At 43.9% G+C, this 25996-nt stretch overlaps 1 protein-coding gene across 1 annotated transcript in view; it reads left to right on the top strand.

The window, feature by feature from the left end:
- Nucleotides 1–25996, top strand: part of TMEM160 (transmembrane protein 160) — a 53485-nt gene that overhangs the window by 24431 nt on the left and 3058 nt on the right. Inside the window, exon 2 of the mRNA XM_078661003.1 lies at nt 8227–8319. Within this exon, the coding sequence (XP_078517129.1) occupies nt 8227–8319 (93 nt within the window). The remainder of the gene's footprint in view (nt 1–8226; nt 8320–25996) is intronic.

Genomic DNA, 25996 nt, shown 5'->3' on the forward strand with positions numbered 1-25996 from the left:
ATCATTACACGCAGGAGGCAGCCAGGGCAGCCGAGAGTGCACGTTTCTCATGCATGCAGGGAACTCATAGCATCAGTTTCACTCACATGGTACTGAGGTTCACTCTCACACAAGAGGTAACGTTCTCTGTCTTCACTTGCCAGGGCAGAAGTACCTACTCACAGCACCACTCTGCACCACCACAGCATCACTCAGCACTACCACAGCATCACTCAGCACCACCACAGCACCACTCAGCACCACCACAGCATCACTCAGCACCACCACAGCACCACCACAGCACCACCACAGCACCACTCAGCACCACCACAGCACCACTCAGCACCACCACAGCCTCACTCAGCATCACCACAGCACCACCACAGCACCACTCGGCACCACCACAGCACCACTCAGCACCACTCAGCACCACCACAGCACCACCACAGCACCACTCAGCACCACTCAGCACCACTCAGCACCACTCAGCACCACTCAGCACCACTCAGCACCACTCAGCACCACTCAGCGCAACCACAGCACCACTCAGCGCAACCACAGCACCACTCAGCGCAACCACAGCACCACTCAGCGCAACCACAGCACCACTCAGCGCAACCACAGCACCACTCAGCGCAACCACAGCATCACTCAGCGCAACCACAGCATCACTCAGCGCAACCACAGCATCACTCAGCGCAACCACAGCATCACTCAGCGCAACCACAGCATCACTCAGCGCAACAACAGCATCACTCAGCGCAACCACAGCATCACTGGTTCAAATATGTTCTCTCAATGTTTCAAGCTTTATTACAAATATCACAAAAAGATGTTAATATTTCACTTCTGTTCTTGGATTTTCGTCACAATAAAATACACTGAACATAATCTTCACAAAAGTTAGTTACAAAAGTTTAAGCTATTGCCATTATAAATTACAATCACTTTTATGTAAGTATTAATTATTTAAAAAAATTAAAAGCCATTGATATTTGTAATATCAATACATCTAAGTCACATAAATACAAAACCTGTTGCATTACAAATGCTATAGGTGTCACATTTGCGAAAGTTATAACTATTGGCATTGTAAATGACAAAACTATTAATTTAGAAATTTTCAAAAACAACACATAAATAAAAAAATTGTCATTTACAAGACCAATAGCTCAAACTTTCCTAATACGAGACCTATTGGCTATGCCAATGCTTTTTTGATTTGTAATTCTTTAGCATTGGCTACAAGAAATAAAAATGCTAAAGATTTACAACAAAAAACCCATAAACAATTCTAAAAGCACTAACTCTAATGCTGCGAGACCTATTGCATTTCCAATGCTTGTTATAAATTGGTGTGGATATCCATATTGAGTCGTGTTTATCATTTTTTGGCTGTGTGTGTGTGTGTGCAACTGATGTCTAACACTCCTCTCTAATAAGCCTAAGACTGCTCGACCACACGACCCCTTGGAAGAGCAGCTTGGGATTGCTAGAGCAAGCCCCTGGCCACGCATAAGGAAATACCTGGACTCTTTGGACTATCTACTTCATTTTGGTATATCCTATAAAGAGCCAGCTTCCAACAATCACAGAGCTCCAAATCGTACTCTTTACCAAATCAAGGCACAAACAACATCCAGTCTGTCAAATTCATTGATTTAGGAAAGACTCAGAAGCTGATTGTTCCACAAAACAGTTCATGGGAGAGACCTGAGTTCACACCTGGATGTCAGTCACAGTGATATATGCATTAAAAAGTAAATCCTGGGCTGCTAGCCCTACTCTTTGATTCCTTTATCAACCCGGTCTCCTTCCTGAGATTTATCCAGGCTCCTTCCTTGTGATTTATCACTGAATCAAAGCACATCCTTTTGAAGTTTAAAAAGGGAATCTCTTCCTCCCTTCCTACAGTGTGTGTCCCAACCAGCGCACAGGAATACAGCAATATACAAATGCCTGGAGGGATTTCTCTACTCCTCATGTCTTCACCAGGCAGGGCTAGGCTTCACAAAATGGATTCCAGGGTCCTCCATGTAATATACCATTGCATGCACACGTGAACTCTGTGTGTTCACAGCACACATACTGTCTAGCACTGTTACCTTCATGCATTGTACCACTACACAGACACATTTTATTAATTCTTTTTAGGAGTTTTATATAGCGCAAACATGACCCGAAGTAATGTGAGGGCTTTACATGAGCACCTGTTGCTTCACAGATGGACACGTTCATTTTTTTTTTTTTGTTAGGCATGGGGAGATTAAGTGATTTGCCCAGAATCACAGGATGTTGAGCGTCCCTGCAGAGGTTCAAAACCGGTTCCCCAGCTTCAAGGTTGACTGCTCTAGCCGTTAGGCCACATCCTCTTCAGCACACACCTTCAATCCGAACACATTGTACAATGCTGTATCTTCTCTGTACTGTACCTTGGTGCGCCATTTGTGAACAGACACTCACCATGTGCGCCCTGCACAACATTTCCTTTTTCATCTATTGTACTTCTCTCAAACACACATACACCCAGTATCTGTTTTTATTGCTCATGCACTACACAGCACTACATCTCTCATTTAATATATTCCTCACAGTCATACATACACTCAGTACATGCACTAACCCGTTATGTACTGCTCTATCCTTGTACTGTTCCCTTCTCAGGCACACCTACATCCAGCACAGACTCACTACTCCTGCGCTGCACAGCACACCACATCTACCTGATATAGGTCAATGGTGAGTTAAGCACACAGCAGCGGAACTTTAAAAATGTGAGCAAGACTGTAGGCCTCACTTCAGTGACCCAGGATAAAAATGACCTGTTCACTCCTACTGATCACTACACAGTATCCTGCTACCACTGTACTTGTTCTGTTTAACTCTTGGTGAAGACAGTAGCCTTCCAGCACTATGAGGGGGGGCTTTGGGGGCTTCTGCCAGTCCAACAAGACCGCAATCCGTGAGACAAGCCTATGTCACGATGCACACGCGTGATTCGTTTTTACCTGTGACAACAAGAAACAGTATTAGGGATCCAGTATAGTTGGGCATTCAGGGCTGTGTTACATGTCTTTTACTGTGCAGAGGACTTTTCCGTCCCAACAAAGAGGTTCTGACTGATCAGAGTAAGGCTTTCCAAGCCAACAACTATAAATAAATGCTAAACTAAAACCCATGTGCTCTTCGTATATTCTCATGCAGAGGTCGAGGTAGAGAGTTTGATAAAATGTGGTCAATGATTACTTCTGCTTTGTGTTTCATTTGCATAGTAAAATCCATGGGGGTAGGGAACATGTTGGTAAATGCCTGTCGAATACCAGACTCAATTTGTGTCAAATAAACAACCCAGGCAAAACACACAAACTCTGGCAAAGTTCAAATAAACATAAATGAAGATAAAAATGAAGCACTAAAATAGCATAACTGATTTAATTTAATAAGTTTAATAAAAATGTCAGGAAGATATTCATTGGCATAATCATTCATTAAAAAACAATAAAAGAGATTCTTTCAATACATATATGTGATGAACGAATTATATATATATATATAAAAAGTGTTCCCAATGATGTAAAGAGGCGATGGCTTTTCGTCTACGCGTTTCGACACTTAGAGCGTGTCTTCATCAGGGCAATACCATCGTAATACTAAAAATAGATAAACAGAGTTTTAAAATAATGTCTATTTATGCTAAACAGTGCACAATGATACGTACAGTTTTGAACTTTAGGGCCAGAAGAATGATAACCAATCATGGTATACCGCTATACAACAAGTAAATTACAATTTATTATATCCTCATATTTAACATATAGCTAAGAGGACAATATGGTACAATTGAGTAATACATTTTTCTTCATATATGAGCACAAATGAAGAGAATAAAAATAGAGGAAACCGAGAAAGATACAGATTAGCGCATAGGTGTTAGACAGTACACACTGGTGCTGCTTCAGTGAAAAATTTAAAAATGTAAAGGTCCATTTCTTTTTTCTAATGTTCAAAGTTACTTTGGCAGTCTATTTGAATACACTATGGTGCCTCACAACAACTACCGTAGGGCAAGGAAAATGCAGTTTAGCCAGTTCTCGCCATGGCCGTCCTAACTCATTATTTAGTTTAACCTTCGTTGTTGTTTAATGGCAAGCTTACCTTTAAATCATTGAAGGAAAGACTTGATAGAAGCTCCAAATAGGATCTGTAAGGGGAACCTCTATATCTAGTTGAAGCCGTTAGGGGAAAACGAAGATACTAAAGAATACCAGACTCAAACCAGAACTTGTGCACACTTCTTAAGAAACCACTGGTACTACTTTTGTGACCATTATGTTCTCAGTACCTAAAGTTGTGGGTGCCGCCTTATTAAATGTCGTAAGAGTAATAATTTCCAAGACTCATGTTCTTTTATTGGTAAAATGTGTCCTGTTTGAATGACTTATTCCAAATGTAAGATCCTACACAAAAAAACAGCCAACACACGTCTTGCCCGGTGGCAAGTTGGCCGAGGGCTTTCTCAAGGCAGTGTCCAAAGTGTGGTCCAAAATCCGTGAGTCGAAGCGCCAAGTAGTCTCTGCGGTCCCTGGAACAGAAGAAGTTGCTCAGTAGGTGATTTACAAATACAATTTTTAGTTGACGAAGATACAGGAGTGCAATTGTGTGTGCACTTCCACACACCTAGGATTGCAGGTTCTTAATTAAACACGGTTTCTACACTATTGTGAAACCTAAGATTTCCCAGTGTGACGACAGTTACTGACTTCATCCATATTAGCCAGCAGCCATAGATACATGCTCTGACATGCTCTTACCAGCCACCGGCCAGACTCGATAATGGCTGCTGTCTGTTTTTGTATTTTTTAGGGCTTGACTGTATATGCGCTGCATGTGCTGTCGCTAGCGAGAGATATTGTATATAACCAGTGGTATGCAGCCCGCCCACTACTTGGCATTCTTTGGCTTGATTGACACTCTTATTTGCTAGCTCCTGAATGGCCCACGCTTGCCTTCTACATTAATTCCCCCCTTCGTGGAGCAAGTGACTGAGACCTTCTTTTTGATTAGAGTCCTTCCGCTATTGGCACTGGGATAAAGGTACTTATTTTTCTTCCTCAATCATGGTTGTTGCAGCTTGTTTTCTATTATTTCCATTTTTTAACATTCTATAAGAGTGTCTATGTTCGCATGACCACCGTCCCTCTGTTTTTTTCATTTTACAGCACTCCTAGAGTGCCTGTGGATGCTTACCGCCCTGGCCTAGCGGTTTGCCGCTTCCCCCAGCTCCCACTATATGTGTTTGCAAGCACTATAAATATTGTGTGTGATCGTAGCCTCATATTAATATTTCCGCAGGGCTTGGTAACAGCTGCTGTGAATGCTTCTGGGAAAGTGTTTTGAAATAGGAACAAATAATTCTAATTATGACTTTTCCTATGCTGAGGTGCGCAGCCTATGGAGATTTGCTGGCCTCCTCCCAGTGGATTTAACTCAAGGTGCCGTCCAGCCTCTAGTGGAAATCGCAACAAAACCCACAGACCTCTTCTCAAACCTGTGCTTAATGCAACAAAGGCATGCAAAGATGAAAGTTTAACAGTGAAAAAGGTTGACTTAGGTAATATGACAGGGACTAAATTCTAGCCGAATGTTTGCCTCTTTTTTATGTGCCCTACCGGAACTGCCCAACTAACCGAGCAGCCTGATATACATTAGAGACTCTGACTTGAAGTGTTTTTGCACATATTGCTTACAGGATGCCTTATTGAAGGTCCCAAGATTCCAATGTTTCTGGCGAATTTTTCAGACAACTTTTGTCCTGATGAGACCTGAAGACTAACTACAGGTTGAATCGTTGACATCCTCTCCCGAAGTTGCTTTTAAAACGAGTTATGGTTTGCCAGGAGATACCATAAATGAAGAGACAGGACCTCCGCTTATATTTGTTTGATATAAACTCATATACAACCTTGGAATCTTTTCTCTGTCTTGTTCTATGTTGTTGAATACATATTAATTCACTGTCTGAGCACTGCGTTGTCTGCACTAATGTCTGCTATGTGCCGGCCGATGCGACATATCCAGTGATTTGCAAAAAAAAATACATAAAACTGCTTTGTCAACCCGCCGTTCATTGGTCTTTTACATTTTCATACACATTTTGCTTCAGACCACCACAGCATACGTTTCCGCTTGGGTAGGATAAGGTGCTCATTCTACAGGACAAGGGCATAGTAGTGTATTGCAGGGTTACAGAGTTGGGTTTTGCACTGGATGTTTTCTAAGCTTCAGGACTGTACTCTGGATGGTGTCTCAAGAGGTTATAAAGCTGAGCTACATTTCATATTGATATCGGTTATATTGAAGAAAAAAAAAGTGCTGTGGACAGACAGCCGGACAGAGGTTTAATATTTAATTTGGTGAAAATTATTAAGGATTCAGCACACAAGGATACTGAAAGTGGGATGCTTATCTAATGTCCTGAAGATGATCCTTGCATTACTCTCTCGGATCGAATCGTCGTCGACACACAAAACTTCTCATACATACACTTTGATGTCACTATTTTTTTATGTAGAGTTGTTCCTTGCGATTTGTTTGTTTAATTGATGATCTGTCTTGAAAACAAACCTTGAGCATTGCCTGAGCCTCCCCTAAATGTTTCCCCAACTGTATGCCTTAATGTCTTTGTAGTAGGACACAGGCTTGTGTCCCACTTTCAGTATCCTTGTGCGCTGAATCCTTAATAATTTTCGCCAAATTAAATATTGAACCTCTGTCCGGCTGGACAAGTTTAACTAATACAGCACTGATTGGGTCTGTATTTATTGCTTTTGGTTCATCGCTATTCTCCACTAGGGACCACTGATGTGTTAAATAATTGATTCCCAAGGTCCCTGGCTGACTTTATTTGGGTTACCCTTGTTGTTTAAAAAGGAGTGGACAGACAGACCATCATTATTTGAGACAATGATGACATTAGGAAGCATTTAGTGACCAAATCCATCAAGGTTTGCCTTCTACCTCTCAGACAGAAGTGCCGGTAGAAAACTTATTTTTACCATTATTATTTTTGAATAATTGGAGATAAAAAGATTGCTTATATACTAAGGTTCATGTGATTGCTGGTGCTAAGGAATGTGGGGTGAATCCGTAGGCCCACCAAAACGCTGCTTCGACATTCTGTTTCACCACATTACTGCTTTCAGACCGTACCGTAGCCTAGATGATGAAACTTTCATGTTGTTTGTTGTACAATGATGAAAGTAACAGAATGATCTACTACAAAATATTATAAGAATGTACACAAACAGGATTGTATTCTATGGTATTTGTGTATAAATATAATTTTGATAGCGTTTTTAAGGCTAATAATTAGTTGTAGATTTGTGATGTAAATATTTTGTATATGGTTGTTAGTAATGCACAGTGTAATAGAACTATGAGGTTTATTGATAACATAAGATGTCCTTTAACATACCGTGTCCCTTTAGATATAGAGGGTTAGTTTACCTATTTGAAGTATTTTTGTGTATCTTGCCCTAAGTGCAGTGATTACACTTTTTACTATAAGATTTCTGACATGTTCGGAGTCAACTGGTGTATTTCTCTTTGTCAGATATGATACTAAATGCATCTTACTTGACACTGATGTTATTTTGTAGGTTTGCTTTATAACAGACCATGTGTTCTTTAAATCCAATATATACATACATACCTGTGCTTTCAGTCAGCCATGCTTCCATTGGCCTGTTACTTTTTCGTTAACATTTTGCTTCCTCCAGCCAGAGCATACCGCATGGAGCAGTGAGTCTGGCCCCTACAAACATTGGCTCTGTCGTGTTTAGATCATGGCATTCTGCGTAGTAGCACCAATGAATTCCAGCACTGGTAAAGCATATAGGTCGGCTTTGGCATCTTAAAAAGAGACCAATCGCTTTCCCAAGACTTGTTAATCTGCATTAACTTGGTCATATCTACTGTGCCGGAGTTTAAATAGGGGTTCTGTATACTTGCTTACCAACATAACCATTTTTCATGTCTTAACCAACAAATGGCAACATTTCAAGTATATTACTCCTGTTCTGCTCTATTCCTGTTCTGTATATATGTCCACTTCCCTCAAAAAACACATTTCACAATGCTGAATGACAGTATTTCAACTTCTGGCACGCAATTGCAAGTTTGTTGAAGCACCATTATCGGTGATAGTGAAACAACACGTTCTAACCCTATTGTGGTATTCTCACCTAGGATTCCTTTCCTGGTTTCGAAATGGTTTGCTTGCCACCGGAATTGGGGTGATTTCTTTCGTTCAGAGTGATGTTGGCCAAGAAGCAGCTTATGGCAAGTATATTTCAAAATCTGTTTAATCCAGATGGTTTGCAGAAATTAATATTCTGTTTTTGTGATATTAAGGCGAAACATAATACCAAGGAAATTAGATCATGGTTTAAGTGCACAACTTTGTTCAACATCTACAATCACCATGCAAATTTAGTATGTTCTTCCGGTTTATTGTAACACCAAGTATTCTATATGGTCTCTGCCATTCTTGCTTTTTGGTTTTCCCTGGCCCTTTGCTGTGAAGTATTGTAAAATCTAGTTTTATATGGTAAGTAGAGACTGCACATACTGCTGTACTATAAAATTTCTATAGGTTTGTTCAGCAGCTAATAAGGCTTTGATTTCCCCACGTTGTCCCTTCCTTCTTACCATTATGAGTAAGTACTGTGAACAGGAGACTCATCGAGTCGAAACGCATGGAGAACGGAGACTGGTGTGCAGCAGTATTCTTCTGGTTTTGTTGTGATATATATATCTATATATATATATCCTCATCAACATTGGGCGAAAGCAACAGGGTAGCGGCAGCCACCAGGACCACTTGGTAAAGTCCCTAGGACACTTGAAAATGGTGCACGGAGGGATCGCGGCAAAATTCTAAAAATACCATCAGCTGCAATCACGGACATCATCCACTGGAGGAATGAATTGTGAAGCCAACCACAGGGACCATAATGCTTTGAAGCTGCAGCCATCGCGGCACCTACCAGAGGGCACATCATTTTGATAAAAACGAAGTACTCACCTGCTCCCTGTTTGTTTGGTTTCTGGATGTCCGTGCTCCATCTCTGAGGAAGGCCACGGGTGTGGCCAAAATGCATTAGAAAAGAAAAGCAGAGCAAAACTGCAAATAAACACCTGTGGAATACCGTGATGTGTGCGGCTCATTCTTTCTGAATAAGAGAGGTTTGTAAAATATATATATAAAAAAAATTGTTTCTTCACTTAAAAACCAAAGGTTACTGGGACATTCTAGTTAGGCTTAGATTTCACTCGTACAAAACCAGAAAATTCAGCAGTTAGAATTACCTGAGCTAACTATAACTTACACCCCTGCACAGTTGCGGATGACAGCAGTATGTGAGGCAGTACCTCTGCTGCAAAGCAGCCAATAGGCATTCAGCACAGGGTCGAATCCGGTCCTGTCTAGAAATGCCCTACTCTGAAGACCGGCGTAACTCATGGTGACTGGGCACCATGTCATGCGGTGAGGACCTTGGGGCTAATTCATTTTTATATAATTGGCCTCCCCTACCTCACATTATTTTTGACCGCATGGAACATTTGCCGCTAGGAGAGGAGACTTGCTGACTTTACACTCTCATGTTTACGGTGACCAGTGTGTTATAAAGCCCAGGGAAACGCAGGCTCTAATACAGCATTGCCGGGCTTGTGCTGCCAAATGAGGAGGTTAACAAACACCATTATGCCGCACCATGATGCTGTTGAATGCAGTTTGCTCTCATTACCTGCCTCAAATTGCTCTCCCCCGTTTGAATTTTGATGTGCTTGCACGCGATATTAGCAATGCATTGTGGGAATAGTAGTCATGCAATGAGATGTTTGACTTGACATTTTGTTTTGAATGAATAAAGGGGCTCACTACGTGCCCTAGAGACTACACCATTCAACATCTACTTGAGCTGTTTTATATTACGAGCGAACGCTAGAAACAGCACTAGATTGTGATGCGGGTGCAAGGGAGGTACGCAACCCCGTCTATGCTGAACATTCCATCAGTCCTGTTTGAAATTTTAGAAACATAATATGTCCATACAACTAGTTTTGTGGGGTCTTACCTGGGCTGAATATGAGTGATTTAGTGCCAGCATATCACCTCTATCTGTTGTTCACTGCAGTGCGATGCATAGGCAATGCGAAGTGTAACTATGTGTCAAGCGTAATGATTTAAACATATGGCCTCGGTTTTCAGATATTGTATAGCAACATGAAAGTTTTTATTGTTATATTATGCTGGTGTTTATTTACAGTGAATTTGCTGTACTCTAGTGGTGTGGGTAACACTAAGTGTACGTTGCATCACGATATGCTTCATCATTTAGGATGTAAATAGCCCCAATTTACAACTTTTATATGGAATGTATTTTTACGAAATTGTTCACCAGATTTTAAATTTAATTCCAGCTAATAAAGTAACTCTTCTATGTTTACGAGCATGTTTGAGTATGAAGGCTACCATTAAAATGGCGCTCATCACATTGAGAACGCCTGCAGTGTCAGGCGGAACGCGTCTCTGTGCTGGGTTGGTGGAGGCTTAATTCAATAAAGAAGCCTTTACCTGAATAGTCCTCGTGTGTGTGCTCTTTTTCCTGAAGTGGAGTGGAGATTTCTTTGATATATATTCTTTGATATAGATATATATATCAAAGAATATATATCTATCAGGGCGGAAGAAGCATTTGCTAATTCCTGGCGGCATCTGAAGAAGTTTTTTAATTAAACTAAAGGCGTCATGCTGTACGCCGAATAAAGGAATTATTGCAGCTCACCTGGGGTCCCGGGTGTGCTCTGTTGCCTCAGCGAAGCGGGGAACATGGAGTAGATGGTTTTGGTTGTGGCCACGAACACTCCTGTGAGTACCCACTCCCTTGGAGTCCGGCGGTATGTGGTGGCACAATGGACAAACTGTGTGGTAACGCCAGGACACGCCGCAGACCCGAGATTTGCCTGGCCATATATTTATGGACAACGACTTCGTATGGACATGCTATTTATTTACTTAAAGAGCATGCACAAGCTTGTACCGGGATCACAGTGGCGGGGTGCAGGACACAGTAAGCTGCGACACCGCCCGCATTGAATATCTTAGGCCAGCGTTGGGGTGAAGGGAGCGGACACCGCCCACTGGGGCAAGTACTTACATGTGGGTGTCCGCTCCGCGCAAATCCAGACTCCCTGTGTTATGTGCTTACCCAGCGAGTGCACGCCAGCGGTGTTCCAACCTATCACAGTGGGGCACACTGCTTGAAAAGCAGGGCGGGAGAAGCATTTGCTAATCCCTGGCGGCATCTGAAGAAGTTTTTAATTAAAACGAAACGCGTCATGCTGTGCTCTGAATAAAGGAATTATTGCAGCTCACCTGGGGTCCCGTTTGTGCTCTGTTGCCTCAGCGAAGCGGGGGACGTGGAGTTGAGAGATATAGATAGATAGATATTTATTTTATTTATTTTTTTCACTTAAAAAACCAAAGCTTACAGGGACATTCTAGTTAGGCTTAGATTTAACCCGTACACAACCAGCAAAATTCAGCAGTTATAATTACCTGAGCTAACTATAACTTACACCCCTGCAATGTACTGCTTATGACCTCACATATTACATCACTCATGGCATATCTATCTTTGTATTGTGCCTGCCTGGGGTTCTATTTTATGGCACTCTCCCTTGAAGTTACTTCTCTGAAGTTGGAAATATTCCTCTGCAACTGCCTCGCAGCATTATGACCAATTTGATGTGGAGATGGACCAATATCAGGATGACCTGGAAGGTTCTCTAGAGCAGGACTTAGTCGAACCACTGGACTCCAGTGTCCATCAGTTAATAAAGGAGGCACTAGTTAGGGCTCGGGCCCTATTGCACATCGAAAACAAAACCTGCTGCACACTTATATGAAAGTTCAAGCCAAAAGGATGTCTCAATGGACATAAAGTTCAAATTTCATGGGCGAAGAAGTGGACCACCAGTGTTTCGGTTCCTCTTTTATTGTTCATAGAAAGCCAGCCGACACGTGTTTCGTCGCAAGAAAACACACTGTTTCCGCGACTCCTCAGGGCTGGGGAGGATACAAAATAACGGATGGAGTACATGGTAATTTAACACAATTGGTTGGAAAAGTGACTGTATATGGTGTCATAGTGGAGGGTGGGTGAAAAAGTGGGAAGTTCAACAGTAACACATTAGTGGATGCACACAACACCAACCCTGGTACCGGTGATCGTCGTCATGGTAAGTGCAGGGAGGGAAGTGGGCCGACGGTGAATAAATAATTTTTGTGGTATCTTGAATCATTATTAAATTACATATTGTTAATACGTTCATTAAAGTGACGCATAAGGGGGTGAATTTATAAGGACATGGGAATCCTAAAGAAAGGTAAACAAAATATAAAACACGAATGGGAACCAAGGCCATGGGGTTCAAAGGGAGATGTGCATCCTACCTGTAGGTAGTAGATATGTAACCACAGGTCTGTAATGCCACAAAGGGGGAAACAAGAGGAAAAAGAGACAAACGAAAATATAAGGAGGTGTTCTACCGGTGATGATTGGGGAGATCGCAAACGTTAGAAAGTGCGTCCCGATGGGGGCACACTAATTACGAAATGAGGAATAAAAGAATGGAGAGAGAATCTCACCGCGGTGCCGGTGATAATTCCGACCCGGCTCCGCTCGAGACCGGGTATCCAATTCAGTCAGAATGCGATTTTACAAATATCGGCAGTAGTCTTCTCCAGCGGGTATGTGGAGATTCTGTGAAGAAAAACGATCGTCAATGGTAGTGAAATCGTAAAGTAGGTCCACTTCTTCGCCCATGAAATTTGAACTTTATGTCCATTGAGACATCCTTTTGGCTTGAACTTTCATATGTGTGCAGCACGTTTTGTGTTCATTGTATTTAATGTGTCCTCAAAACACATTTTGAGGGGTTACAGGGACCTGCCCCCTTACCTGCATGCACCTTCTGCCTGACAGTATCTTCCTGTGCGTTAACCTAAGCAGTGCGCCCAGCATTTCCCTCACACCTCAAACCCTGTCCTTCGTTGTTATATGCCCTATTGCACATCGCCTACAAGGTTATGCTTTCCAGCAGGTTTGGATCCAGGGCCTCCACCACCCCACAGTTGCAGATGTGGGCTGTCCACCATCCCACCGGACCAGACCTCCTCTGAAAAGGGACCAACACCCCTGAGTTGAACCCAACGATGGTCACTTCTTAAAAAATAATAATCAAAAGACCCCCAAGAAGAGACTGGACAGGGTGTGGTGTAACTGTCAGGACAAATTATTGGACGTCATGGGGCCTTTCACTAAGATTTTACAACCAAGCCAAAGATTCAGCCAGTCCCAGTGATCCTGATGTTTCAGTAGGTTGGGCCCAGAGGGCCATGTGTCGGCTAGGGAATGCGAACTGCGAAATCTCTACAGAGCGCAGGTGGCCCATTCTCCTGAGAATGGCCCCCATACTGAATGAGCTGGCATCTTCAGAAGCGGTACAGGTAGCTCAGGCCCTCCTGTTTGGGGCAACTTCTGTTAAAGAATGTACCAAGTTTGTAGTGACATATAGTACGCTCCACAAAGCTCATGGATTCCTCAAAGTTTTCCGCCCCCTTTTTGGAATGGTTGTACGTTTCTGGGCGCGTGAGTCCGGCCGAGGTTATGGTCATGCCCACAATGTGAATACTACCCATGAGGTAGGGGTGGTTGGCAAGAGTCCACCTACAACTTCACTTTCTGTCAATTGCCCATAGCGGAAGGAACTGCTCCAGAAGAGGGCAACACAGGGTCACAGGGTTCCTCTCAGGGTTCTGGATTTGCGGTTGAGAATTATTCCTCTCTCAGAAGTTACTTTGGTGGGCAGAACCAGTCTGTTTCTATGTAGTTGGCAAAGGTTGACCCAAGACTCCTGGGTCCTTGAACCAGTGCAGGGGTACAGGTTCGAGTTCTAGGACACCCCTTACCAGAGTTCCCCACCCATAGGGATGTATTATTCCCCAACTAGAGCTGGATTTCATCACATCGGAAATATAAACCCTCCTAGAGAAAGGGGCTATAGGTTGAATAACTCCTCATCCTTGCAGTTTTCTCAGCTCCCTATTTCTTGTGGAGAGGAAGGTGCAGATCATGTCTATTTTTAAATCTAAAAGATTTCAATGCCTGGAGTATGTCAGGCATTTCAAGATGGAAGACATTCATCTTCTGCAGGACATCCTTCAAGAAGAAGACTGGACGGTGTGCTTAGACTGAAGACGCATACTTGACAGTTCCACTTTTCTCCCCTCATCGTTCTTTTCTACAGTTTCTTTGGCTCCAACAATGTTACGTGTTCAAAGTCCTTCCCTTTCTCCTGTCCTCCTCACCTTGGTGCTTCGCAATGAAAATAGGCCCATGGTCAAATCCGTTTGAGCGACGAGAGTGCGCTTGATAATCTATCTAAATGATATTATCCTTGGAGGGCAGAGTCCTTAGACAGTCTTACTGCACCTAGATTGGATGATCCAAGGACCTGGGTTTCATTATCAATGCCCAGAAGTCACTTCTTATCACAACCCAGTGCATAGAGTTCCTGAGGGTTTCAGATAACTTGATCTTGAAGAAGTTAGTCTTTCCTCCTCAGAAGGTCCAGAATATTGAGAAGGAATTGAGGTCTTCCTTGTGCAGCTTGTCAGTATCATTGAGATTGATAGCCCGGATCGTAGGGCTCTGGCCTCCGCGATTCAAGCGGTCTTCCACTACACTACAGAGCCCTTCAACGGCTCAAGATACAGCACCTTCGACAGGGCCTCAAATATTCGTACCAAGTCAGCTTGATGTCCGAGGCCATGACAGAGATGTCTTGGTGGTTGGATCACATTGAAGCCTGAAATGGCAGAGCGTTCTATATCTCTTCTACGGAGATGATTATTGAGTCAGACGCCAGCCGGTTGGGCTGGGTGCAAGATGCGGTCTGATCTCCATGGGGGGCCGCCGGTCAGAGGCGGAACTCAAACCATCGATTGGAACTCCTAGCGGGTACCTTTGCAATAAGAAGTCTCTCCATCGACAGACTGTTGCATCCTTTTGCGGATGGTTGCAGACCACATGCTGGTCTCCTCAGGGGAACTCGATATTGCATTTGGTGCAGAACTGGGAGGGTGCGTTCCCATTATCTCCCCATCCCCCAGTCAATTATATACCATTCATATACAAATGGCCTCAGAATATTCTGGTACAGAGAATCCAAAGTGGTTGACGGTTGTAGGGTGTCCTCATTATTTGCAGGAAGCCATTTCAGTGACTGAAGTCAAATGATTGTCTTCTGATCATGAGTCGGAGCCATGTCCCAGCAAGTGGAAACGCATAACTCATCACTGTGAGTCCCAGCAGCCTTCGAGAAACTAGCAGACTTACTTTCCAGACCCTCCAGCTTATCGCGATTTCGCGATTTGCAAAAAAATCGCGAAATCGCGCGATCTCCGCAAATGCCGCGATATTTGCCATAAAGCCCGCGAAATTTGCCGTTTCCGCCCGTCGCCCCCGTTTCCACCTTAAAAGAAGGCGCGAGGCACCCATTGAGTCATTTGCGGCGAGAGAAGACGGCGGCCGAGCGAAGGGAGAAGAAGACCAGCACCACACCAAGAGGGGGAGGAGAGAGCACGAAGCTGCAGCGACGACACGAAGACTCTTCCTCAGCAGAGACCGGGGCTCGGAGCAGGAGGAAAAGCCGGCCGGCAAACAGAAGACAGGTAAGTCCGGTCCGTCCTACGCTGGTGGGGCCCCGCCGCACACATAGGGGAGTGCGCTGCCCTGGTGGGAGGGGGGCAGCGGAGATGTGGCCGACCGGCCCCGGGCTGCGTGTTTCTGTGAGAGCGCTGGCCGGGTGGGAGGGGGGCAGTGCAGGGAGGCGCAGGGAGTAACAGTGCCACAAACTGTGTAAAGCGCTCGCACATGTTTTTATCTGTTGTTTACTCATACAAGGATTTTCATGTCAGCAAATTTGTGTGGGCGCTATGTGAGGACTGGATAATACAGGGCGTGAATGCCCTGGGAGTTTTTGTACACCAACACGCTTACATATTTCGTTACATACAAAGACTCTTTCCTGCAATGAAAAAGGCTGTCGATTTACCTGCTCGTGGGGGAAGTTGTTTTATCCCTGTGAAAATATACTTGCCCATAAAGAAATAAAAAGTTATCAAGTACATTTACACCTTCATTGCATATTTTCGCATACAAAAATATACATATGTATACTTTGGCATGAATAAATACAGTAGATTTGCTCCCATGCAAGGCCAATTTCCAACCATTTTTGGTGGATTTGGCCCAGTGGCAAGAGGTGGCATCATCAAAATTGTCTGGGGGGAAGCATGTTGAACTCAATTTACTCAGTTTTAAGGCATGACCTTTGACTCAAGTAAAGTTTCAGCAAATGATGTCACGCAAAGTAATGTGATTGTATGAGGCCCTTTGAGGATGCCGCTAGAAAGATGGAAGTTGGCATATGCTAACAACTGGACACAAGATACCCATAATCATTATCACATCCCATTACCACAGGTTGTACCCTTCTCCGAAGGCGTCAGAGCGCTTCACATTAGGAACAGAGATGAAACATAATGAGAAACATTACAAAAGAACAGATTGCAAAAACATACGTTACTTACATAAGGTAATAGTGACAATTGTGAGCAAACAAAATACATGAGGTAGTAAAGGTAATAGTGACAATTGTGCGCAAACAAAATACATGAGGTAGTAAAGGTAATAGTGACAATTGTGCGCAAACAAAATACTTGAGGTAGTAAAACTTGTGAGCAACCAAAAATACATGAGGTAGTCAAAAGTGCACAAGAGGAGATGAAAGTGACAAGTGTGCAGTTATAAGAGAAAACAAAGTATAATTTGATACCACACATCCATTTCCTTGGTTTCTGTATATTTTAAAACACGGTAACTGTGCGGTCCTGACGTGTCCCACCACTTGTCTCTCCTTTTACAATTATTTATAGTTTTGCATGAAGGAAAACATAAACCCAGGCTTACGAAAAAGTATGTGTCCAGGACTAAAGGATTTTTGTAAATGTGGATATTAAGGTTGCTTTCTCCCTACTTGCAAGCTAGTCACCTGCAAAAGAAACAAAAATTAGTGACATCGTTTTGTTATAATTTTTTTATTTATTTAATATATGCTCAGCAATCAGTACAGTCCTAGTTTCTTTACTCTACAAAGCGCTGTGAATGATTGATAGCATTTGTAAAGCTCTCCCCTAAATGGCTGTTTATTTTCTACAGAGTGAAGAGCTGGAAACGGAAAGTTAGGCTGTTCGATGGGTTCAGGGGGGTTTCAACGTGAGAGGGGGAGCATGGAGCGGGCCAAGATTAACATGCCTTTTAACTAAAACAAATGGGCTGAATTGTAAATAAACAAAATGTACATAGCTCCATGTTGTCAAATAACTCAAACAGTAAGATATATGTGTTTGGTGTTGCAAAAACCCCAAAATAAAATGCCGCTAAATGCCGCTAAATTTCCATTTTTGTGCCGCTAAATTTTCATTTTTGTGCCGCTAAATTTGCCAATCCATGCCGCTATATCCTGGGGGGTCTGACTTTCAGGGGACTATGATTACTGCGCTCCTCCAGCCAATGCCTCGACTCCTTCACAGAAATTGGGTGATTCAGACTATTCAGGTTCCAGTAGCTCTACTTTTGCTGCGGGCGCCTTAGAAAGTTCTTTCAGGTGGAATTGTTTTACGTGGCACTCAGGCCCGGCATTTTGGACAGCCTTTGAAGGAGGCTCAGTGCATTATTTGCTTACGGAGGTAGTATTTGGTAGTCAGTCACAAAGGGGCATCCAGTGGAGAGAAAAACAGTTCTGTTCCCAGGTCTGCATCCCTAGTCATCAACAGGCTTTCTAGATTGTTTGTTTCTCTGGTGATGTCAGCTGGGGGTTTGAGATGTATTGTGGCTTCATCCACTGATGGCCTTTTAAAGTTTAGCAAATCTAGCTAGCTAGAGGGTGAGTTTCAAAGAAAGCACTAATGGATGTGTCCTTTCTCACCCGATCGGCATGCTTGGGTATTCTGATGACAATCATAAATTTGTTTTATATACCGCTTTATACCACGTTTTCTAGCAGTTTCAAAGCACTGTAAATATTCCGTGTGGTGAGGTCCGGTAAACGAGTACCAATTGATGGTACTCAGTCTATAAGCCCAAGGGGGACTGATGCTTGCAGCCTTTGTCCGGTTGCAAACTGGGACCCGCAGGTATAACCAGATGACGGCAGTGAGCGTTTAAATCACTTAGCCGCCTTGCAGATTTTTAAGATGAGAACGAGTAATCACTCAACAGCTCCATATATGCCAGTGCAGACTTAGAAGTGGCCTATTAATCACACAGAATAGTGCTTTGGGCGCTACTCCTTGTAGGCACTAAAGGAGAATGTCGGAGAGTGAACCTGTGAGAAGTCTCTACTACTCACTCTTTACTACTCTCTCGCTACTACTCACTCTCTACTACTCACCCTCTACTACTCTACTCACTCTCTACTACTCACTCTCTACTACTTACTCTACTCACTCTACTCCTCTCTAGTACTCAGTCTCTAGTACTCAGTCTCTAGTACTCAGTCTCTAGTACTCAGTCTCTAGTACTCAGTCTCTAGTACTCAGTCTCTAGTACTCAGTCTCTAGTACTCAGTCTCTAGTACTCAGTCTCGAGTACTCAGTCTCGAGTACTCAGTCTCGAGTACTCAGTCTCGAGTACTCAGTCTCGAGTACTCAGTCTCGAGTACTCAGTCTCGAGTACTCAGTCTCGAGTACTCAGTCTCGAGTACTCAGTCTCGAGTACTCAGTCTCGAGTACTCAGTCTCGAGTACTCAGTCTCGAGTACTCAGTCTCGAGTACTCAGTCTCGAGTACTCAGTCTCGAGTACTCAGTCTCGAGTACTCAGTCTCGAGTACTCAGTCTCGAGTACTCAGTCTCGAGTACTCAGTCTCGAGTACTCAGTCTCGAGTACTCAGTCTCGAGTACTCAGTCTCGAGTACTCAGTCTCGAGTACTCAGTCTCGAGTACTCAGTCTCGAGTACTCAGTCTCGAGTACTCACTCTACTACTCGCTCTCTACTCTTTACTGCTCTCTACTACTCTCTCTACTATACTATTCACTCTACTACTCACTCGCTACTACTCTACTACTCTACTACTCACTCTACTATTCTCTACTACTCACTCTCTACTCTACTACTCACTCTCTACTCTACTACTCACTCTACTACTCTCTACCTCTCTCTCTACCTCTCTCTCTACCTCTCTATGTGCACACATATATATGTATATAAATATGCAATGCATTCTATTCTTGAAAATTAATGTATCAAAAATTAAGGTACTGATTTTTAAAGGTAGAAAAGTCAGGAAGGCCTGTAATTTTTTGGGGGGTTGGGTTTCAGAGAAGCTGGAGGTAGTACAATCATACCCCTATTTGGAGAAAGTTATGACAGGCTATATGATCGAAAAGGATTACAACAACTACTGCTCCTCCAAGGCCTCATCGCATGCCAATGAGTCTTTTATAGCACTATGGGTTGGAGACACTTTCTGCACTTGTTATATGTATATAAGGTGAAAGTTCCCCTGCTGCCAGTTACAGGAAGCCCAGCAGTATTGTTGCAGGGATTATGCACATATACATAACCATGTGTAGGAAACCAGGACCTCGGTAGGTAGTGGTGTACCATCCTATCGCCTCCGTACCCAAACTCCCAAAAACCGACTAGCAATAGTGTCTTATTCGTTCTCCGACTAACAGCGAAGCTACCAATGATTAGGCAACCCAGAATACCACACACTCGACTCTCAGGATTCGCGGGAGCAAGACCACTCTTTCGCTCACTCACTCATACTTGTCCACAATAAGAGTATTCAGAGTCAAGGTATAGTTTAAAATATTTATTTTGACTAACTCACTCTATGGAGTAGAAACCTTGGCATTTGGTTGGCATTTGGTTAGAAGACCTGTTCTCCTGAGGCGGAAGCCGGGAGCCACAGGCACGAGCAATCGCTCATTTTTAAAACCACTTGAGTCACAAAAATTATTTGTTTATGCTAAAATTGCCCTGCTGGAAAAACCTGTGTGAATGCGTGTGTGTTGACATTAAGAACCCCACCTTCCACAGCTGCACTCACCCGCCTTCAGCCTCACAGCGGATCTTAGCGCTGCAGAGGTCTCGCAATGTAAACAATCTTTGCCGCCATTTCCCGCCGCACTCGGAGGCCACGCCCCTTTTTACGAGGCCACGCCCCTTTAACCGGGACCGCCTACCTCTATAAAACATGTGCATGTACAGAACGCGCAGCGGGCGAGCGCAGCGGGCGCGACGGTTGCGCGCCGAAGGCGCGCCTAAGGCAAGCCCGTCTGCGCCCGTCCGCGCCAGCTCCGGGCCGAGGGTCAGTCATGCTGCCAATTCCATTCCAACCCTGAGAATTACGTGGACCAGTACACAGCTACTTGACTTAGGTAAGAAATCTTGCTCTTCTCCCACCACTTGTAGCTTCCCCCTACCCTGCCCCTTCCGGCACAAATGTCCTAACTGTTCTTTCTCCCTCTGCCCTGACTGGACCAGATCTAGGAACTGTACACCTATAACCAAGCAACCCCCCCCTACCTACACCTACTCTATGGGTTTGGTAAACTGTCGCTCCCTACCCAGCCACGCCACTGACATCTGGCTTTTATTGTCCAACTCAGCATGGGACGCACTGTTCCTTACTGAGACTTGGATAAAAGACTCTTCCAACCCTGACATCGCGCTGGCCCTTCCCACTGACTACTATTTTACGGGACTCAGCCGGGAAGGCCCCAAAACAGGAGGAGGAATCGCGGTGATTCAAAAGAAACACCTGAAAATCACCTCAAGGAAAATACCTAACATTAACCCCATTGAAGCAATGTACTTTTCTATCTCAGACTCCACCACAGCAGTCGGCTCAGGGATCCTGGTCTATAACCCTCCGAACACCCCTCTTCCTGCAGTCCAAAAACTATTGGCTGTAGCAGCAGATCTCTCTCTCAAACACCCCCACTTCATGGTTCTAGGCGACTTCAACCACCATGTCGATGTAATCAGCTGCAACCGCGCCGCCCAACTCCTTGAGTCTATGCAAAACATCAACCTCACGCAAAAAGTTATTGGCCCTACTCATAAAGCAGGTCATACCCTTGACCTTATCTTTTCAAATAGCGAGAAACTCAAAATCCTCCCTTCCCTACCCCTACTATGGTCCGACCATTTTCTTATACCCTTCGTGCTACCCCTAACCCCAGTCACAAAACTAGAGTCCGTCATCAGAGCTCAGGGCAGAAAATGGCATAAACTCACACTTGCGGCCCTAGAACCTAACTTCCACAACAGTCTAATCCCTTTCCCGAATGACCTCAATAAAGCAGTGAATACACTAAACAGCGACCTCACGGCCGCCATCGACAAAGCCGCACCTCTCCAAAACCTCTCCTCCCGTAGGAAACAACCATCGGCCCCATGGTTCACGGAAGCACTACGGGCACATAAAAGCACATGCAAAAAGCTAGAACGACAATGGAGACAGAACTACGATACAGGAGCTAAGGCCCTCTATCGAAAAAGCCTTAAAGAGTTTCGCAAACTCAAACGTCAATCCATGACCACCCATTTCTGCGAAACAATTGCCAAAGCAAATAACTCCACTAAGGCTCTATTCAATATAGTGAAAGAATTCACTCACCCCAGCGCACTATGCACTCCTGTTCCCGGGTCACAGATACTATGCGAAAACCTATCTAACTTCTTTGAGGAAAAAATTGCCAACATAGCGGCAGCAATCCTTCAGAAAGATCAAGACTTCTCCACAGACCCCACCCCCAGTAGTACGCATGCATTTACCTCATTTCAGCCCTTAAGCAAAGAACTCGCTCTTAAACTACTTCTGGAATGTAAATCTGGCTCACCCCTGGACCCAGCCCCTGCTCGGATCTTGAACGAAATTGCCCCCATCATCATTAACCCCCTATTAGATATCTGGAATGCCTCATTACTCACGGGGGTGGTTCCCACGGCATGGAAACACGCCATGCTAATCCCTCTACAAAAGAAAACTGGCATTGACCCCTCCTGCCTAAACAACTACAGACCAATTTCACTTCTCCCCAAGCCTGCAAAAGTTCTGGAAAAAGCCGTCCAATTACAACTGTCCCACTACTTGGAATCCAACTCCCTACTCCACGACACCCAGTCAGGCTTTAGACCAGACTATAGCACTGAGTCGGCGCTGCTCGAGGTATCCGAATCGATCCGCGAATGCACGGACAAGGGAGAGGAGGCCATGTTGGTCCTCCTCGACCTATCCGCGGCATTCGATACCATCTCACACGACACACTGCTGATTCGTCTACAAGAAGTGGGTATCAGCGGACCCCCCCTGGAATGGATAAAATCCTTCCTCACAGACAGAATACAGCAAGTGATGCTGGGACCTTTTCTATCCTCAAAAAAACAGCTGATCTGGGGCGTCCCTCAGGGCTCTGCCCTCAGCCCGCTCCTGTTTAACGTGTACCTCAAACCGCTGGCTAAAGTTGTTGAAACCTGGGGCGTCAAAGTAACCTTCTACGCTGACGACACCCAACTGGTGTTCGCCTTCAAAGAACACACTGAAAAATCTTTCAACAACTTCCGTCTCTGCATGCTCAACATCGCAGCATGGATGTCCACTAACAACTTGAAGCTCAATACAGACAAAACCGAGGTTCTGTTTTTCAATCAAAAATCGCCTATTTCACCCAATCTCTGGTGGCCGTCTGAACTTAACCCCCCCCAGAAGCAGTTCAAACCGCCCGCAACCTTGGTTTTCACTTCAACACCTCCCTCTCATGTACAACCCAAATAAATAAAGTCACCTCAGCCTGCTTTGGGAAACTCCGAATGATAAAAAAAATCATTCCTTACCTTCCACTCGAGTCCCGAAAAACGGTGGTTCATGCCCTCATCACAGCTCATCTGGACTATGCCAACAGCCTATACGTAGGCGCTCCCACTTACCTCATCCACCAACTTCAAAAAGTCCAGAATGCAGCAGCCAGGTTAGTCTGCAATATCCCCTACCGCCATTCCATCACTCCCCACTTAATCAAACTCCACTGGCTCCCAATAAAACTCCGTATTCAATTTAAGGCCTTGACTCTGGCTTTCAGAGCGCTTAATGACGGAGGCCCATTATACCTACGACAAAGAATGAGATTTTCTCAAGCTCCAAGAAACTTGAGATCTAATCACCTCCGCCTCATGATCTGCCCTCGCTTTCGCCTCACTCGTACTGGGGGAAGGGCCTTGGCAGTAGCCACCTCCAAACTTTGGAACCAACTACCCACTGAGCTAAGATTCCTAACGTCCGAACCCCAATTCAGGAAGAAACTAAAAACCTGGTTATTATCACAGATTTAAAAAACTCTCCACTCCTCTCCATCCCTCCTGAGAATAGGTTTTCAGCGCCGGGACACCTCCGTTGGAGGTAGCTGCGCGCTCTACAAAATTCTAAATAAATAATATGGAACAGTACATGTGCCATTACTAGCAGCAAAATGCATAAAAACAATATTGTCAGCATTGTCACAATTCCATAGAATACAAACAGGGATATCATTTTATAAAGACAGTGGAAAACTGCTACAGTGCCTAACCACACTCCCTGTGATAAGATATAGTTTATTATAAAAAAGACCTCTGGGCTTTGTCAGCAGACCCCCCTACCTCAAGGCCTAGATGAAAGGTTTATATCTCAGGACAAGCACAGCCCCACAGCTCTTCTCTCTGGAAAGGTCTCTTTCCAAGTGAGTGTACAACATGCTTCGCTTGCTATATTAAAGCATACGACTTTCAATAGTGCAACTGTGTGTCATGTTATGTCTATGTGCGAGGGACAGACCTGAACAAAATAACCAGGGGCATTGTTTATCGACCTTGTACATCGTGTGCAGACTAAACCTCGGAGCACAGCAGAGAACGCAAAAAGCAGACAGTTCTCATGTGAAAAGGGCACAAACAAAGTCTTGCAAAATAAAGGCATAGTGTTGTGCGCAAAAGCAGACTCATGGCAGTGAAGCTCCTGCTAACTTAGCAATGTCGACAATGAACCCACCACCCATACTACAGTATTTGTCATGGAATCTAGAGCATGGTCTTTGTTGTTTTTGGATTATTACATATGAATTTGCTTCCTCTACATATGTTAACAGTGATTTGGTCTTACTCCAGAGACAAAGAGAAAGTGTGTAATTTGTGTGATATGAGTACTCTGGAATTTAATCATGTATTGCTGGTCTGCCCCGCAATGATCCTTCTGCGTAGTCACATCTTACGACCAATATTTTTAAAGAGCAATAATAAGACCGTAGTGGTGGCGCAATAATTTCTTCTTTTCTCATAAAAAGTTTGTATTTCTATAAAAGGTTTCACATTTGTGTAAGCGTATATTAATGTAATGTGTTATCATCTTGTTTTATGTGGACCTCTTTTGTGTTCCAGTTCATGGATAAAAATGTAATTGTGATAGCATTATTCCAGATAGGAGCAATAGAACCAATTCCACCACATCAAAGGGGGCAAGGCTTATTCAAGAAATATGGAAGGCCTAGGCCGATAATTGAACCGCCGCTAACAACTACAGTGCAAAGAGCATCTCAAATGACAAGTCAAAAAGCCCAACAGGTGTTCACAAATTGTCTGGCAGTAATGGCAGTGCACCTTTATCCCAATAACATTAATTTCATTGCACATCTGGAAGACTGGTTGGGAAGAAGCAGCAGCCAACCGCAATTCCTCCCTCACTCAACCAACTATCTCTGTTCAACAAAATATGCTTCACAATAAATCTCCAACAAAGGCAGCCTCTTTTGGGAGCCATACTGCGAACAATAACTGGCAAACCATACCAAAACAATGAGTATGAAGGTATTTCAAATTTCCCCTGCCTCTTTACCAGATGTTGCATCTTCTAAAAGTGAGAAAGATCATGAGTTGCTGGGTAGATGGCGTCTTGCATGGCATTAGTTCCAAATGCTCCCATGCACGTGGATCTCTTGTACATGAATCCACTGCAAAAGTGTCTGTCCAGGCAATAGTCACACGTGACTGGCCAGTGGGTGGATCTAATGTTCTTGGAGCCCAGTGTTACATACAGGAACAAGAAGAACTTGTTGCTGGGCAGGTTGTTCCTTGACCCCTTCTTCAAGTGTTAATTGCCATAGATGCTTCACTTACTGGGTAGGATGCAAACTTGGGCCACTTCGTAATACAGAGCCAATGGTCTCCTCAACAACAAAAGATACAAATCAAACTTCTGGAACTGATGGCAGTACAGTTGATGCTGTGAGGTTTCTATCTGATGAGTCACAAGATGGTGCTCAGCTGCACAAACAACATGACCACCATGTATTTACATCCAAAAAAGGGGACACGCTGTCAATCCAACTATCACACTTAGTATAAATATCTGACATGGGGGATTCACCATCGAATATTTCTACTAAAGGAGTATCTTTTAGAAGTAGACCTTGATTCTTACAAACTGTTAATCAGGGAGCATTAACAAACACACGAATGGAGGATGTGTGCAGAAGTACTTCAAAAATACTTATGCTGTTGAGGAGACACTTGCAGTCAATTTTTTCACCTCACAAAAAACCCTAAAATCTCAAAACCTTGCCTCCAGTTACCCACACCACCTGTAAAAGGGCAAAGGTTTTATGGATGAACGGGGCGGAGATATTTGCATAAGCTTATCTTCCACTGCCATAGATCATTTAGATTGGCTATGCCATCCAAGTCTTTTAAGTGATTGAATATTGTGATTTGGTATCTGAAGTCTTGGAGTTCTGGTACCTTCAAATTCCACAAGACTGCACTCTAATTTTTAAAGAAGCTTGTAT

Source organism: Lissotriton helveticus, chromosome 9 (assembly GCF_964261635.1).
Source record: "Lissotriton helveticus chromosome 9, aLisHel1.1, whole genome shotgun sequence".
NCBI classification, from domain to species: domain Eukaryota; kingdom Metazoa; phylum Chordata; class Amphibia; order Caudata; family Salamandridae; genus Lissotriton; species Lissotriton helveticus.